General features: G+C 36.9%; 1 protein-coding gene across 1 annotated transcript in view; it reads left to right on the top strand.

The window, feature by feature from the left end:
- The window catches only part of si:dkey-247m21.3 (5-hydroxytryptamine receptor 4), a 65245-nt gene that overhangs the window by 24971 nt on the left and 26095 nt on the right, over positions 1-14179 (top strand). The window contains exons 2-6 of the mRNA XM_059358446.1: positions 1226-1309; positions 2314-2481; positions 4008-4208; positions 5266-5419; positions 7225-7889. Of these exons, the coding sequence (XP_059214429.1) occupies positions 1287-1309; positions 2314-2481; positions 4008-4208; positions 5266-5419; positions 7225-7889 (1211 nt within the window). The 5' untranslated portion in view covers positions 1226-1286. The remainder of the gene's footprint in view (positions 1-1225; positions 1310-2313; positions 2482-4007; positions 4209-5265; positions 5420-7224; positions 7890-14179) is intronic.

The raw sequence follows: 14179 nt of genomic DNA, 5'->3' as shown, positions 1-14179 counted from the left end.
TGTGATTTTTTCTCGAGATTTGCCACTTTTAATCTCGTAAATCTATGACTTTTTTATTGTAGATTTGCCACTTTAATCTATTAATGTTTTTAATTGTAGATTTGCCACTTTTAATCTCGTAAATCTGATTTTTTCTCGAGATTTGCCACTTTTAATCTCGTAAATCTATGACTTTTTTATTGTAGATTTGCCACTTTAATCTATTAATGTTTTTAATTGTAGATTTGCCACTTTAATCTCGTAAATCTATTAATGCTTTTATCATAGATTTGCTCCTTTAATCTCATATATTTGCAACTTTTTTCTCTAAATATTTCCCCGGGTCTGTATCATTATTTTTTTTTTATACTTGGACCTAAAGCGCCATCATACATTGATGCTGTGTGCACTATTTCTTTTCTTTTTTCTTTATTTTTTTCGCTCATATGTGTCGTTATGGGTGAAATTGACAAACAAATGTAATTTAGGTCAGAGACTTTGTTGTGAAAATAAATACTAGTAATGATATTCACCTTTTTAGCCACATGTCACATTAGAGAGAATGCAAAAGATGTCCTTAGGCTTACTTAGAGAGCTGAAATTCGCCAAGTCAAAACATAAAAGCCATACGATTTATTGATTAGGCAGAAAAAAAAGACAGTTCTGGTAGATAGTGACCCAGAGTCAATGCTTTATCTCCCCTTATTTGTTTGCAAACAAATTGTCCTTTCTTTACCTTAGGCTGTTGATGATAAGATCTATATGTTTGTGCCAGGGTAAATAAGGGTTAAATAAAGGAGGCTGTTCTTCAGCAGGGTGAACCCGTATCTGCTGAATCCCTATCAGCCCCAGAGGTGCTGTTTCACAAGCTGATATCTGACCTTTGACCTCTCTTGACTGGGAGAGAAGGAAAGGAGAATTTCCCTTGTGGTACTCACTGAAGCATGCTATTATTGTTGCATTACAAAGACAAACTAACATGCTGATGGAATCTGGCAGAGACAGCTGCTGCCTGTTGCAGCCTATTTGTCTTCCAAATATCACACACTTTCAAGCCGTGATCCAGATACTTATTTGGGGTACAAATATCACATTTTTGACAAGATGGACAAATAAAAAGAAATCCAGCCCGTCTGTACATGCAAGCTAAGCCACTATTTTCAGAAGAATGTAGACTTACTGTAAGAGCCAGGATAATCACGTTGTGTGTGTGTGTGTGTGTGTGTGTGTGTGTGTGTGTAAACAGGGCCAGAACATGGGGTGATATGAGGACTATCCTCTGCTGACCTTAATGCAGATGACCAGTGATGGCCACAGCATCACCTCAACAGTAAGTCATACATTCAAACTCTGTTGCATGAATTGCCTGGTTAATTCAAGATAATGGCAATTTTTCTGATCAATATGTACCAAATATGCATTTTTACCTTTAAGTATATTCCAAATTCCATTCCTAAAGCTTTCAGTGAATATTTCCATGTCAAATCCCAATTACATAAGTATTGAGTTATGTAGAGTTGAGAATACAGAGGAAGAATACACTGAAAAAAAAGTTTTTCCACACAGAAAGTGTTTGTAATCTTTACTCAGACTGTTTCTAAGTAATATTTATTGAATAGAACCACTTCTTTTTTTATGAAAATACACAAGTAAATTGCAGATTCACTGATGTCCCTCAATTACATTTACTTGGAAATATCAACTTATTAAGCCAATGAACTGGTTTAGTGAATATTACTTGGAACAAATGATTCAATTTACATACAAAACTGAGGACACATAATAACAAACAACCACTAAGTAATGCACTACATGAAAAATTGCTATTTTAAAGTAAAAGCACTGAACTTGTATTTCTTTATAGAATTTACAGAGATGATTGAAATATGATTACAGGGCCAAAAAAAACTTTTTTTTTCAGTACTCTGGAATGATCAATTTAATAGTTCAATACAGCTTTCCTCTCTTAACTCATACAAGAGCAGTTTAGTCGCTCTAATTGCTCAGGTCACTAAGTAGTACACACACGCATACACAGGCACGCACGCACACACACACACACACACACACACACACACACACACACATTTCTACACTTTTGTTTTATTTTTATGGTAATAATATTTTTTTCTATTTCATAGTTACTTGTTTTTAATTTAGGTAGAGGCCTGTAGAAGCCTTTTTGGGTTTCTTGCCGCTACCTTGCACCTTTCTTTTGTTGTTATTTCTTTATCCTTTTCTTTTTGTCTTATTATTGTGCAAAAGGAAAAAAAGGGGAAAAAAGAAAGAAATGATTTCAGCCTGATGAAAAAGTTTATTTTTGTATTGTTGCAGTTTGTTGGATGACCTAATAAACACAGGACAACAACAGGACCAGCAGCAGGAATTCCTGAGCTCACTGGAGACAGCTTTCCTCACCATCTTTCTCTCCATCGTTATTATAATGACAGTGTTCGGCAACCTGCTGGTCATGGTGGCACTCTGCAAGGACAGACATTTACGGTGAGCCTGTTTGTTTGTTTGTTTGTTTTTCAGTGTTGGAAGCAACATCAGTGGTCAAATTTGGGGCTTTAAAGTCCCAGTGAAATGAGAAGGGTCTATATGAAACCAACAGAAGTAACAGAAAACACATCTATCTTTGAGGTTCCAACTGTAACATAATAAGAAATAACTGCTATTGAATATCTACCAGTGGTGGAAGATGTATTCAGATCCCTTACTTAAGTAGAAGTACTTATAACACACTTTGAAATTACTACAAGTAAAAGTCCTGCATTCAAAACTTACTGAAGTAAAAGTACAAAAGTATCAGCATCAAAATGTACTTAAAGTATCAAAAGTAAAAGTACTCGTTATACAGAATGACCCTACTCAGATTGTTTTATATATTCCAAATATATTATTAGATTTTTACGATTGATGCTTTTATGTAAGCAGCATTTTAATTTTCTCAATGTAGGGCTCATTTTAACTACTTAATATACTGGTATGAGGTTTAATTATTATTATTATTATTTTTAATCTAATCACTTTAAATTGATCATATATCATCATGATTGATGGTTGATCATATATGTTAAATCTTGATGTGAAGAGTAACTAAAGCTGTCTGCTAAATGTAGTGGAGTAAAAAGTACATTACATAGTATAAAAGTTACATAAAATGGAAATAATCAAATAGAGGTAGTAAAAAATGAAAGAAGTTCAATATGTATAGTATGTGAAGCCCCATTTAAAATGTATATATTGGTAATACTTGTGGACACTAGAAAATGTTGTGTATACATAGTTATCAAAGAAATTCAACTTGCATTGTATCTTTTTTTATGATTTATGGCATTATAACCATTCTAGTAATGATTGTCCCTTTTCCATAGAGGTGCATATATTACAATGACAAACATGGCCACAGTGTGTAAAATATGACAGGAGTAAAAATGCCCTCAGACTGCTTTGGGTTCAGAGGGTTAATGAGATGAGTGTGACGAAAACAAAGAGACAAAGCCAGGGTGTTTGTTTTCTTCTATTTGTACTGAAAACACACATGTTTCTGTAAGGCATTCTGGGAAACTGTGTTCAGAAATTCCACATGCAGTGGAACCAACCTATCAAATGTCAAAGCACTCAGATTACAGAAATAGTGCTACAGTGACATTTCATGACTTGTCTAGAATCTGACGGAAAGTTCGAAAAACTCTGGATTGTAAGTGCAAAGTTTGACCCGTGAAATCATGAATTTGATACATGAAACATTTTTTTAAAAGCATTTATTTTCTCTTTAAATCCTACACATGGACATGATATAGTCTTCATTTATAAATGCAAAAACAGGACACATGCCAGTTGCTTCATATTTCTGCAAAGTCACTCTGACAGCTGGCAAATTGAGCAGCAGCACCTTTAAAGGTTAGAGATGCAAGCTTATTATAGTGATGTGAGACATGATGGTACAGTACAACATATATAATAGTACGCCATGTACCTTCACTGATGACTCATTTTTTGATGCTTGTGTCCTGTCGTATCAGAAAGAAGAAGACAAACTACTTCATTGTGTCGTTGGCGTTCGCCGACTTGTTGGTAGCGTTGTTGGTGATGCCTTTCGCTGCGATCGAGCTGACCACCGGCGAGTGGCGATACGGAGAGATCTTCTGCCTGGTCCGAACCTCTCTGGACGTCCTGCTGACTACAGCGTCCATCCTGCACCTCTGCTGCATAGCGCTGGACAGGTTTGTGTGCTGTGTTTGTATGAGAAAGGGAAACTAACTCACATTGAGAAATGCTGATGAAAGAAGAAACACCTCAAGGAAAGATTCCCCCACATCTGTAAATTAAAAAGTGAAATCAATCTAATGACAGATTATTTAAAGACATGCTATGCAGGAATTGCGACTTACTGTTTGTAAACACAGTAAACAGTCTAACTTGGCCCCTCCTCCCCAGTTCACTGAAAGCAAACCCCATATTCACTCTCGAGCTTCATCCACTTGGCATTCGACCTCTCTATATTTGTTTTTCGGCACTGTGTCCTATATTTTCGTAGCTTTCGTATTTTCGTAGCTTTCCGCCCAAAACATGATGTCCAGAAACAACCCTAAACAATTAAATGAAAATATTTAATTTATCACATATTTAGTGTACCAGTTATAAATATAATTATCTTCTGTCAAATCAGTTCAAAAGTTGACTTTTGACATCTATAAGTTATTACTGGTCTTTGATTTAAAAAAAAAAAAATGTTTTATTTAATTTAAATTACTAATGTATTAATTTTTTTTTTTTTTTTTGATTTAATTTAATTTTATCTTATTGCAAACAGGAAAATGTTGATTATCATACTACTTATATGTGTATTGAAACCCAAATAAATAAACTGATAAAAAAATAATAATAATAATTACAAAAAATAATAATAAAATAGGTAAAATAAAACCAATAAAATAAATGTTTGGCTTTGTGTTTAAGTTGCACTGCTTTTTTATTTAATTTAAATTATTAATGTATTCATTTATTTATTTTTTAAATTTAATTTGATTTAATTTGATTCAATTTTATCTTATTGCAAACAGGAAAATGTTGATTATCATACTAATTATACTGTGCATTGAAACCCAAATAAATAAACTGATAAAAATAATAATAATAATAATAATAATTACAAAAAATAACAATAAAATAGGTCAAATAAAACCAATAAAATAAACGTTTGGCTTTGTGTTTAAGTTGCATTGCTTCAAAACCACACAACAGTATACAATGTGTGTGTTTATGTGTGTATCACTTCAGGTACTACGCTATCTGCTGCCAGCCACTCGTCTACAGACACAAGATGACTCCAGTCCGAGTGGCAGTGATGCTCAGCGGCTGTTGGCTCATCCCCATATTCATCTCCTTTCTACCCATAATGCAAAGCTGGAACGCCATTGGCATCGAGGACATTGTGAGCTATCATTATTAAAAACTGTATCACACTACACACAAAATATACTGTATATTTAAACAGAGTATCACACTTAAGAGTTGATATACCTCCCTCGAATGCCTAAAGAGAGAGATGTTCTTTCTGTGAGGGCAAATGCAGCATAAACCTTTCCAACCTAATATTCTCAGTTTCTAATAACGTTTCCAATCCCTTGAACAATGACACGGTAATGCAGTGATCACAAAACAATTCCAGTCCCTGTGGAGGCTCTCTTGCTGCGAGCAAAGACAGCACTTCAACAAGCATTTCCTGCTGGTTTGGATATGTTTTGGCGTGAGGTTATTTGAGAGATGCCTCGAAATGAGCTGCAGGACTCCCAGAGGCAGACGAGGATAGATGAATTTATTCAGCATGAGCTGATGAAACACACGGCTCTTCTCTCTGTCTCTCACTCAAGCAGCATCCAAACAACAATCTTTTGTTTTTTTTAAAAGCTGGGCAGACAGAATTACATAGGACTTGATATGTCTGCTCATTCTTTTTTTTATGTTTGTTTCCTTCTTGGTCACTTGTGTTTCTCTCAAAAATTCAAAAAATGTCCACTGAACTCTAGTTCAGCCCAAACAAGGAATTGTTTGAAATTGAGAACAAGAACTGATTTAATAATTGTGACACAAGTAAAACGATACGGTTTCTGCTCGGTGTGAACTGTGTCTGCTTCATTTTTACCAAAGAAAGAATGAGGCTCCTGGTGGCATAGTGATCTTTAAACCTTTAAAACAGAAGAATGATGTATCTATATGTATATGTATTATGAAAGAGATACCTTTACAATGTTTCTAGTTTAGGATTTTACCACCACATCACAAAATATGACCCATTTATGACTGTGCCATGCTCACTAGGCAGTTCATCAGTAGCTAAGCCTTACTACTACACACAGGGATGAGATAAAATTCACTTTCCAGCTTGAGGCACTTCTCTACCTTCAATTTAGTCTGACCTGCTCATACTTTCGATTGAGGACAAAGATGTGGGCAGCCGGCCAAATCAAAAAGGAAATTACAAAGCACTATGATACAACATGTACAGTATTCAGCAGATTAAATCTTTCTCTTAGTAATGAAGTCAATGAGAGGGATATAGCGTCTTTTTCCAACGTGTTTCCAGTGTGTACAGGCAGCGAAAAACATGTTATGTCTCCGTATTTCACCGTCCGCTTTAATGCGTCCCGGCATCTTCCTGACGTAATAGTGATTGACAGCCAAGCGAAGTTTAAAAGGGCGGATTCCCACATTCAGTTGGAGGTTGGAGTGGTGAATGGGTCTAACAAGCGGCAAACTTTCACCCAGGAGAGCAGGGTTTGTGTCCCGTGTGAAAACAAAAGTACACCATTTTTAACCTAACTTACGTTGATTTTACGTTGCGTTAAGTTGCGTGAATCACGTTTTTGAATGTAACTTACATTTTTTTTTACATAACTTGCGGCAGTCAAGTGACCCTTGTAACTACTTCACTTCCTTTAGGTACATTTATTTACTGTTTAAACTGTCTTTTATAACGCCTTACCAGAAGTTTTTTGCCTTAAAGGTTAGGTCAGTTTTACAACATAAATAAAAGTGTGCAATTTTAGAATGTGCCGTTGTACCGCGAGCCGCGATACGTATCTACGCGCCGTAATTTGTGGTACTGACACACGACCTATGCTGCCATTTATGTTAGAGAACCTGTCTTTTTCAGTCCCGTTATTGATATAGATGCCTGGGTTATAGATTACTACTTGTTCTGCATGTTTGTTATTTGTCTCTGTGTCTCCTTTCCAGATTGAGGAGAGGCGAGCCTTGGCCGGAGGCTCCAACGACACAAGCTGTGTGTTTCTGGTGAACCGGCCGTACGCTCTGATCTGCTCCGCGGTGGCCTTCTACGTCCCGTTGGCCCTCATGGTCCTGGCCTACCAGAGGATCTACGTCACCGCCATGACCCACGTGAGGCAGATCGAGACACTACAGCGGGCCGGCTCCGCTCCCGTCTGCGGGACGGCTCCATTGGTCACCGTAAGGTCCTCCACCTCCTCAGATCCATCCGAGCATTATCGCCTGAGGACGACAACTGGCTCCACCTCCTCAGAGCACGCTCCCATGGCCAACAGCCGCATGCGTGTCGAGACCAAGGCGGCAAAGACGCTGGCGGTTATAATAGGTTGTTTCTGCCTTTGCTGGGCACCGTTCTTCATCACCAACGTGGTGGACCCCTTCATTCATTACTCAGTGCCCTGGCAGCTGTGGACAGCCTGGCTGTGGTTGGGGTACATTAATTCAGGGTTGAACCCCTTCCTCTACGCCTTTCTGAACCGGGCGTTTCGGAGGGCGTTTCTGGTGATCCTCTGCTGTGGGGATGAGCGGTACGCACGGCAGGGGAGCTGCTCGTATGGACCCACCCACAGAGCGTGCTCGGCCGCGTCGGTCAACGGGACGTCTATGGCACTGAGGTAAACACACGGTAAAGACACATTTGTACCTGTTTTTGTTAATATATGATCAGCTTTTTATTCAATACAATCAAGTGTATGTAACTGGTAAATGGACCTGCACTTATATAACGCTTTTCTAGTTGATTAGCGATCACTTAAAGCGCTTTACACTACAGACTGCACTCATTCACCCATTCATACTTCGACATGTTGGCTGTGATGGTCAGGGATGGAACCACCGGCCCTGTGATCAGTGGGTAATCCCCTCTATCAACTGAGCCACACAGTCGCCTGATCAAATCCAAAACTATTTTATCATCCCGATTCAAGTTCCATTCAGGCTTGGAAGACAGTAGCCGTGTTTGTAAGGTTGAAGCAAACTTTGAAGCAAAAAATTTTGAAATGTTGCATTAAAAAAAATGCTAATTATAAATGTATCCATCAACTGGTTTAGAGCGAATAAACAAAGCTGCATTAACATACTTTGGTCAGAAGATGGCAGTGTAATGTATTGCTGTAGGCTAATCCATCAGCAAACAATAGAAAAAGAACAGATTGCACGCAAAGGAAAACAACAAAAAAGAGGTTGCTAGGCTGACAACTTTGGCCACCCACAAGAGAAAATAAAGATAAGTCTTCAGGAATTGGATTCAATTGGGCAACTTATAATTGTTCTTTCATGTGGAAACAGCTGATCAGTCATGTGAGTTGCGTGTTCGCTACATCAGAGATTATTTGGAAAAATAGTTTCTATCTTTTTTAGCGTTTAGCGTACTTACTATTTTTCAAAATGACAAAAAACTCAATTTTGATGTTTCCATCAAGCTATTCTCATGCAAATCTTCAAAATATGCATATAATTTCATTGATGGACTATAGTTGCACTGAAGCATTAGAATGTACTGAAATACGATATTTTAAGACGCAACACATTATAACTAGATACAAAAAGCCTGAAAAGCTGCATTATGCTTAAGAGATGATAAACTGTCTCTTGGTGTAAACTGCTAGGTTTTCAGAATGTTGCAGATCGGTGCAATACAAGTTTCAACTCTTAATGTGAATTTTGTGTATATGTGTGTGTGTTATACTACAGTCCAGTCCCTTTATTTGTCTCTTCTTGCAAAGAGGGATGCATGTATATCACCTACTGTGAGAGTGTTAAATGAGAGCCAGTGGGCTGTTGGAATTTGATTTGCATTCGTAGGTTTTTGATGCATTTCACTGTAAAATTAATAATATTATTTGTTGCTTTGTCAGTCTATTTGACACCACACATGATCTGATATTAACATTTTGTTTAGCTGCACCAGTTTCAAAGGTTAGGTCAGTCAGCCCATAGTATTGTGCTATTGCTCTGTTGATCTGCAAATGTCTTGTTAATGTACCAAGGACACCACATTAGATTAAATAAGATCACTGCCTTTTCTAAAGACATTTAGAATATTAAATATAATTAGATTTGGTATCAGACGTCCCCTACAGCAGCGAGACAAAATATCACGGCTTGGTGCGACCATCATCTTATTTGAATTAAGTCATCATTTTTCATTTAGGCCATGTGTCGTACCCTGATGTGTAAATAATAGATTTGAACATGCTGTGCCTCCTCTAGAAATAAATGCTCATGGGAACAGCAGCTGTAGTGTTCTGCAGATGGAACACAAAAAAAGGAAACTGTCCTGGACTGTAAAATGAATTTAATTGTCAAGTTGGAACAGTGTGTGTACTTGTGTTGTCTGCTCATGAGCTGGGTCATATGCTTTTCTTTGGATCATGTTCTATCAGGAAATATGATCTTAAAGAAAGGCTTTTGTGCAGATTTTGGCACGAGTTGTGGGTTTTGATATGTACATACTTACAACTTAAAGCGTGTGATGCAATAAGGAACTGGTACAGTAGAAGCTATATAAAAAGGCTTGTTTGTGTTGATAAATATTGAAATATACATTTTAAGTGGTACTAAGCGTTTTTCAGAAGTAAACACCAGTCCAGATGTTTTTATCTGTGTGGCTCAAGTCATTCCACCACTTTGGTCTAAACTGAAATATCCCAACAACTACCGAACAGACCGCCATTCAATTTTAATTCTAAATAACTAAGTAACCCTGTACTTTTCCCATCATCAGGTCAACATTTCTAGTTGTCCAATTCTTTGGCTTATCACGTGTACAAACATTGATATACCTGTGAGCCTAAGCTGCTGTACTCTGAATTAATTGACAGATGTTAGCTTGCTAGCATGCTAAGCTAACATGGTGAACATGGTAACCATCAGCCTTTTAGCCCGGATGTTAGCATTTAGCCCAAAACCCAAACCCTAGCAAAGATGCTAGCAAGACTGTAATCTATTTTGAATACTTACAATTTCGATAGTTCCTATTGTTTCAAATAGTTTAGGGTTTAGTTTGTCAAGCTAATGTATTGGTCAGCTTTGAGACTTCTCCTCTAAAAAAAATCCCCTTATAAAAACTTTTGACTGTAATATAGGACCCAAGAGCAGGGAGAAAGGTTTAAGCTGTTTGTTAGAGGTGAAACCAGGCAGGCAGAATGTGTCATGGAGGAAACATTCATTCTTCAGCTGTGACGGAGACAAGTGGGGTGCAGGTGGACAGGGAACAGATATCCAGAAGGTAGGTTATCCTGAGCACAAGGGGAAAAGCACTGGCAATTTGGCCGAGTCTCTAATGCAACAATTTGATTCAGATTGAGTGGAGAGCCGGGGTTCTTATACTGCAGCTGATGAGCAGATGAGAGGCGCGTGTGTCAGCAGGGAGGAGATGATGAGCTGATTGAGGGCAGCTGAGTGGAGACTGAACGAGGGAGAAGGAAGGAGGCCACGCCTGCACCTATATTGGCACATAGTTAACAATATAATGCCTTATGCTGGGCTTACACCAAACGATTTTCACAGTCCCAGACTAAAAACTGAAAGTCTTTAGTAAATCTAGGAGTCTTACTGGAGTCACAGCGCGCTCCCGTCATCCCGATCGTTAAGTGTAAGATAGTAATCGGCGCTGTTTCTTATCAGTCTTTTCCTAGTCTTTGGATGCGATCATATCAAACGTGTTTGATATTATCGCAAGTCGCAGTGACGTAACACAATCAACAACCAATAGATGAGCGGGTCCAGACCGACAGTAAAACCACTTCAACAGGAAAAAGTAACATCACAATAATGTCAGAAAACTCAATCCTAAATACAAATATAGAGATGTAATATATTTATGGCCACAAGCGGGATTTTGGGGGCGCTGTTTCTTAGTAAAGAGAACAGTAAGCAGACCCAGTTAAAATGTATAAATAAATGTATACATAAATAAGTAATAAATAATTGATGATGAATGTGTGATTAACTAAATGAAAGTTGATAGAGCTGATAAGTATAATTATTCAATTAAACAAATAATTAAATAGGACATAAATGTATATCATGAATTCTTTTCTACAGTTTCCTTTCCTTTATTCTTCCTTATATCTATTTTACTGTAAAATAGTCACTTTTCATGTCAGAAAAACAGAAATCCCTTTTCAGCTTTGTGAGGGGGCATTTTGTGGCGTCTTCTCCTCTTCTTTTTGTTGTTTTTTTTTCCAACACAAACCACTGCACACACAAAAATTGCATGGTAGGTAAAAAATGCTAAAGGAAATCTAGTTGTAGTCTTGTAAATAGTGACCCTGCAAGATTCACAGTCTTTGTAGAATCTCAGTCTGAGACTAGGCTGGGACTAAAAACTCTAAACAGTTGTCTTTAGATGTGAGCAGATGTGAGCTGATAGTTTTGCAGGAGTCTTTCCAAATCTTTTCAAAGTCTTCTGGTGTATAGGTAGCATTACTTGGATATTTCAACATATAATTTTCAGAATAAATAATAAATATTTGTGTAGTAATCTGATAAACTATAATTATGTCTTGTTTTATTGTTACACTTTGAGGATCTCAGGTGCCCCTGACTTTTCTGCCTTTGCATTTATTGACTATATAAAGCCCTTAGTCAAAGACTGACACTTAGTCTTATAAAACACTTGCTGGCTTAAAAGTAAAGCTCATGTTGATAGATGATATGAGGCACATTAAACTCTTCATCTGTGGAGCTCTAGAGTTTTTATTAATCATCTGAGGAGTTAAAACAGTAATGGACTTAAGGACTTAATGGACTTAAGGAAAAGGATATATTTAATTTTTCCAAATTTGTTTGCTTTTACAGATCAGAATCTTTAATTAGATAGGATAAGATGAGATATGACTTCATTTATCCCGCAGTGGGGAAATTCAGTTGTCACAGCAACTCAAGATACAGACACATAGATATAGAAAACAGAATAAAGAATATAAAAATAGGACACATTACACATTCTTTACATACATTTCTGCTATTTAGCATTTATTATTAATAATTTATGTTTTGTGTGTGTTTGTTTCCTGAAAGTACTTTGCATTTTACAGATATTGCACATTGGAGAAAAAATATTTTAGCAGGTTAAATAGGTGGTTGCGTGTAATGGTATGGACATAAATGAATAAATATATTTAAATATATGCAGAGATATACACAGTATAGTATAAGTGATATGTGACACATATAATAATATAGAAAAAATACAGACGGCCTAATATAGGCCTTATATAGTTGGTCGTAAACAGAGATAGTGCAAATAAACCAGTAAAGTGACCTGGTGGGACAAACAGTGCTGTATTATGTGGTGCTGCTGTTATACAGTCTGATTGCAATTGAGTTATAATGTACAATATTGCATCAATAGTCCAACTTTCTTCCCTTATTTTCCCTCTTTTTTTTTGTACAGCAGCGTTTGTGTTGACGTTAATGCTGGTGATTTAGGTGACGTCTGTGTTTGTGCTCTCCTTCCAGTGGGGATGATGGAGGAGGTGACCTGCTTGTGTCTGCGCTGTTTAACTTTAACACAAGTAGTAAGAGAAACAGAGGCCTTGCATACGCACAACCACACACCCACACACCCACACACCCACACACACACACACACAGCTGACAAATTCATGCAAAATATGTGCAAGCACACGCAGGCACGTGAGTGAGATCTGATACTGCCTGTAAATCGTATTACTGTAAGCACATGACACGTCACATATTGCACATGCAAAAACACAAACAGACAGTGTTGTGAGTGTGTGTGTTTGTACAGTAGTGTGTAGAAAGGAAGCATGCTGACCTTACGTCTCAGCTCCCGCTAGTGGTTTTTGTTGTGTGTATAGTCTGTGTGTGTTTCCGTGGTGTCTGTGTGCATTTTTGGGGCTTTCTGTCTTACTGTGTAGGAAACAGAAAGGCAAACAGTGTTAACTCCAATCTGATGTCCTCTATTAAAATCTGTCTCGGACAGAAAACAGACTCAGACAATCAGATTATAGCCGGCAGGATACTGGAAAGTGAAATTACTGGAGGAATCCTGACAAGTTATTTTGTCTGTGAGCTCCGGGGTGTTTGTCTGTGGGTGGATGGTCTGTGTGGGTGTTTCTCTCCACTGTAGCTTTTATAGACATGAAAAACTGTCTGCTTGTGGGCACACATGCTGAAAATCGGTCAGTTTGTAAGACTTAGACCCAAAAAGAGTTTTTTTTCTGTGAATACTACAATTTATTAACTTGCTGCACCTTAGAAAGCTGTTCATCCACTTAATTTTTTTATTTTTTTATTGAAGTTTTCGCAGCATACAGACTTCAGCCGTGGGGTTTCTAGGTCTCAATACCTGTTACTGGACATGTAGTGTACACTTGGGTACATAACTAGAGAGATAGTAATAGCGATGATAAATATTAAGCAAAACAGATTAAATTCAAAATTAATGATGATGATGATGATGATAAATAAAATATTGTACAAATAAAGAGGTGAAAAGCAAAATTGTAATGAAAAACAAATGAATAAATACAAATAAAAATGGAATTAAAATAATAAAAAAATAAGTAAATAAATAAGAATAAAATTTAAAACAAATAGTAAAAGTTTAGAGAAGATTAAAAATAGTATATAAAGCTTCTAAAAGTAATGATATAATTGTTAAATGCGTCATGTGTAAAATAACAAAACAAAACACAAAACAATTCACACAGTTTGGTCACCCGTCAGAGACAATATAGAAATATAAGGAAATACATATTTATGTAGACACATCCCACCTATACAAGAGAGAACAAGATAAATAATAAATAACATATAAATTACATCAAACTGGCCCAGCTCAGTTTCTTTATTTCTTTATTTGGTCATTTACAGCCATTTGTGTGGTAGAGGAGGATCATACAATAACTTTTTTTTTTTTGTTTAAAAAAAA

Source organism: Centropristis striata, chromosome 19 (assembly GCF_030273125.1).
Source record: "Centropristis striata isolate RG_2023a ecotype Rhode Island chromosome 19, C.striata_1.0, whole genome shotgun sequence".
Taxonomy (NCBI): Eukaryota; Metazoa; Chordata; class Actinopteri; order Perciformes; family Serranidae; genus Centropristis; species Centropristis striata.
Note: the sequence above shows the minus strand (reverse complement) of the source record. Positions and strands in the feature narration are given on the sequence as shown.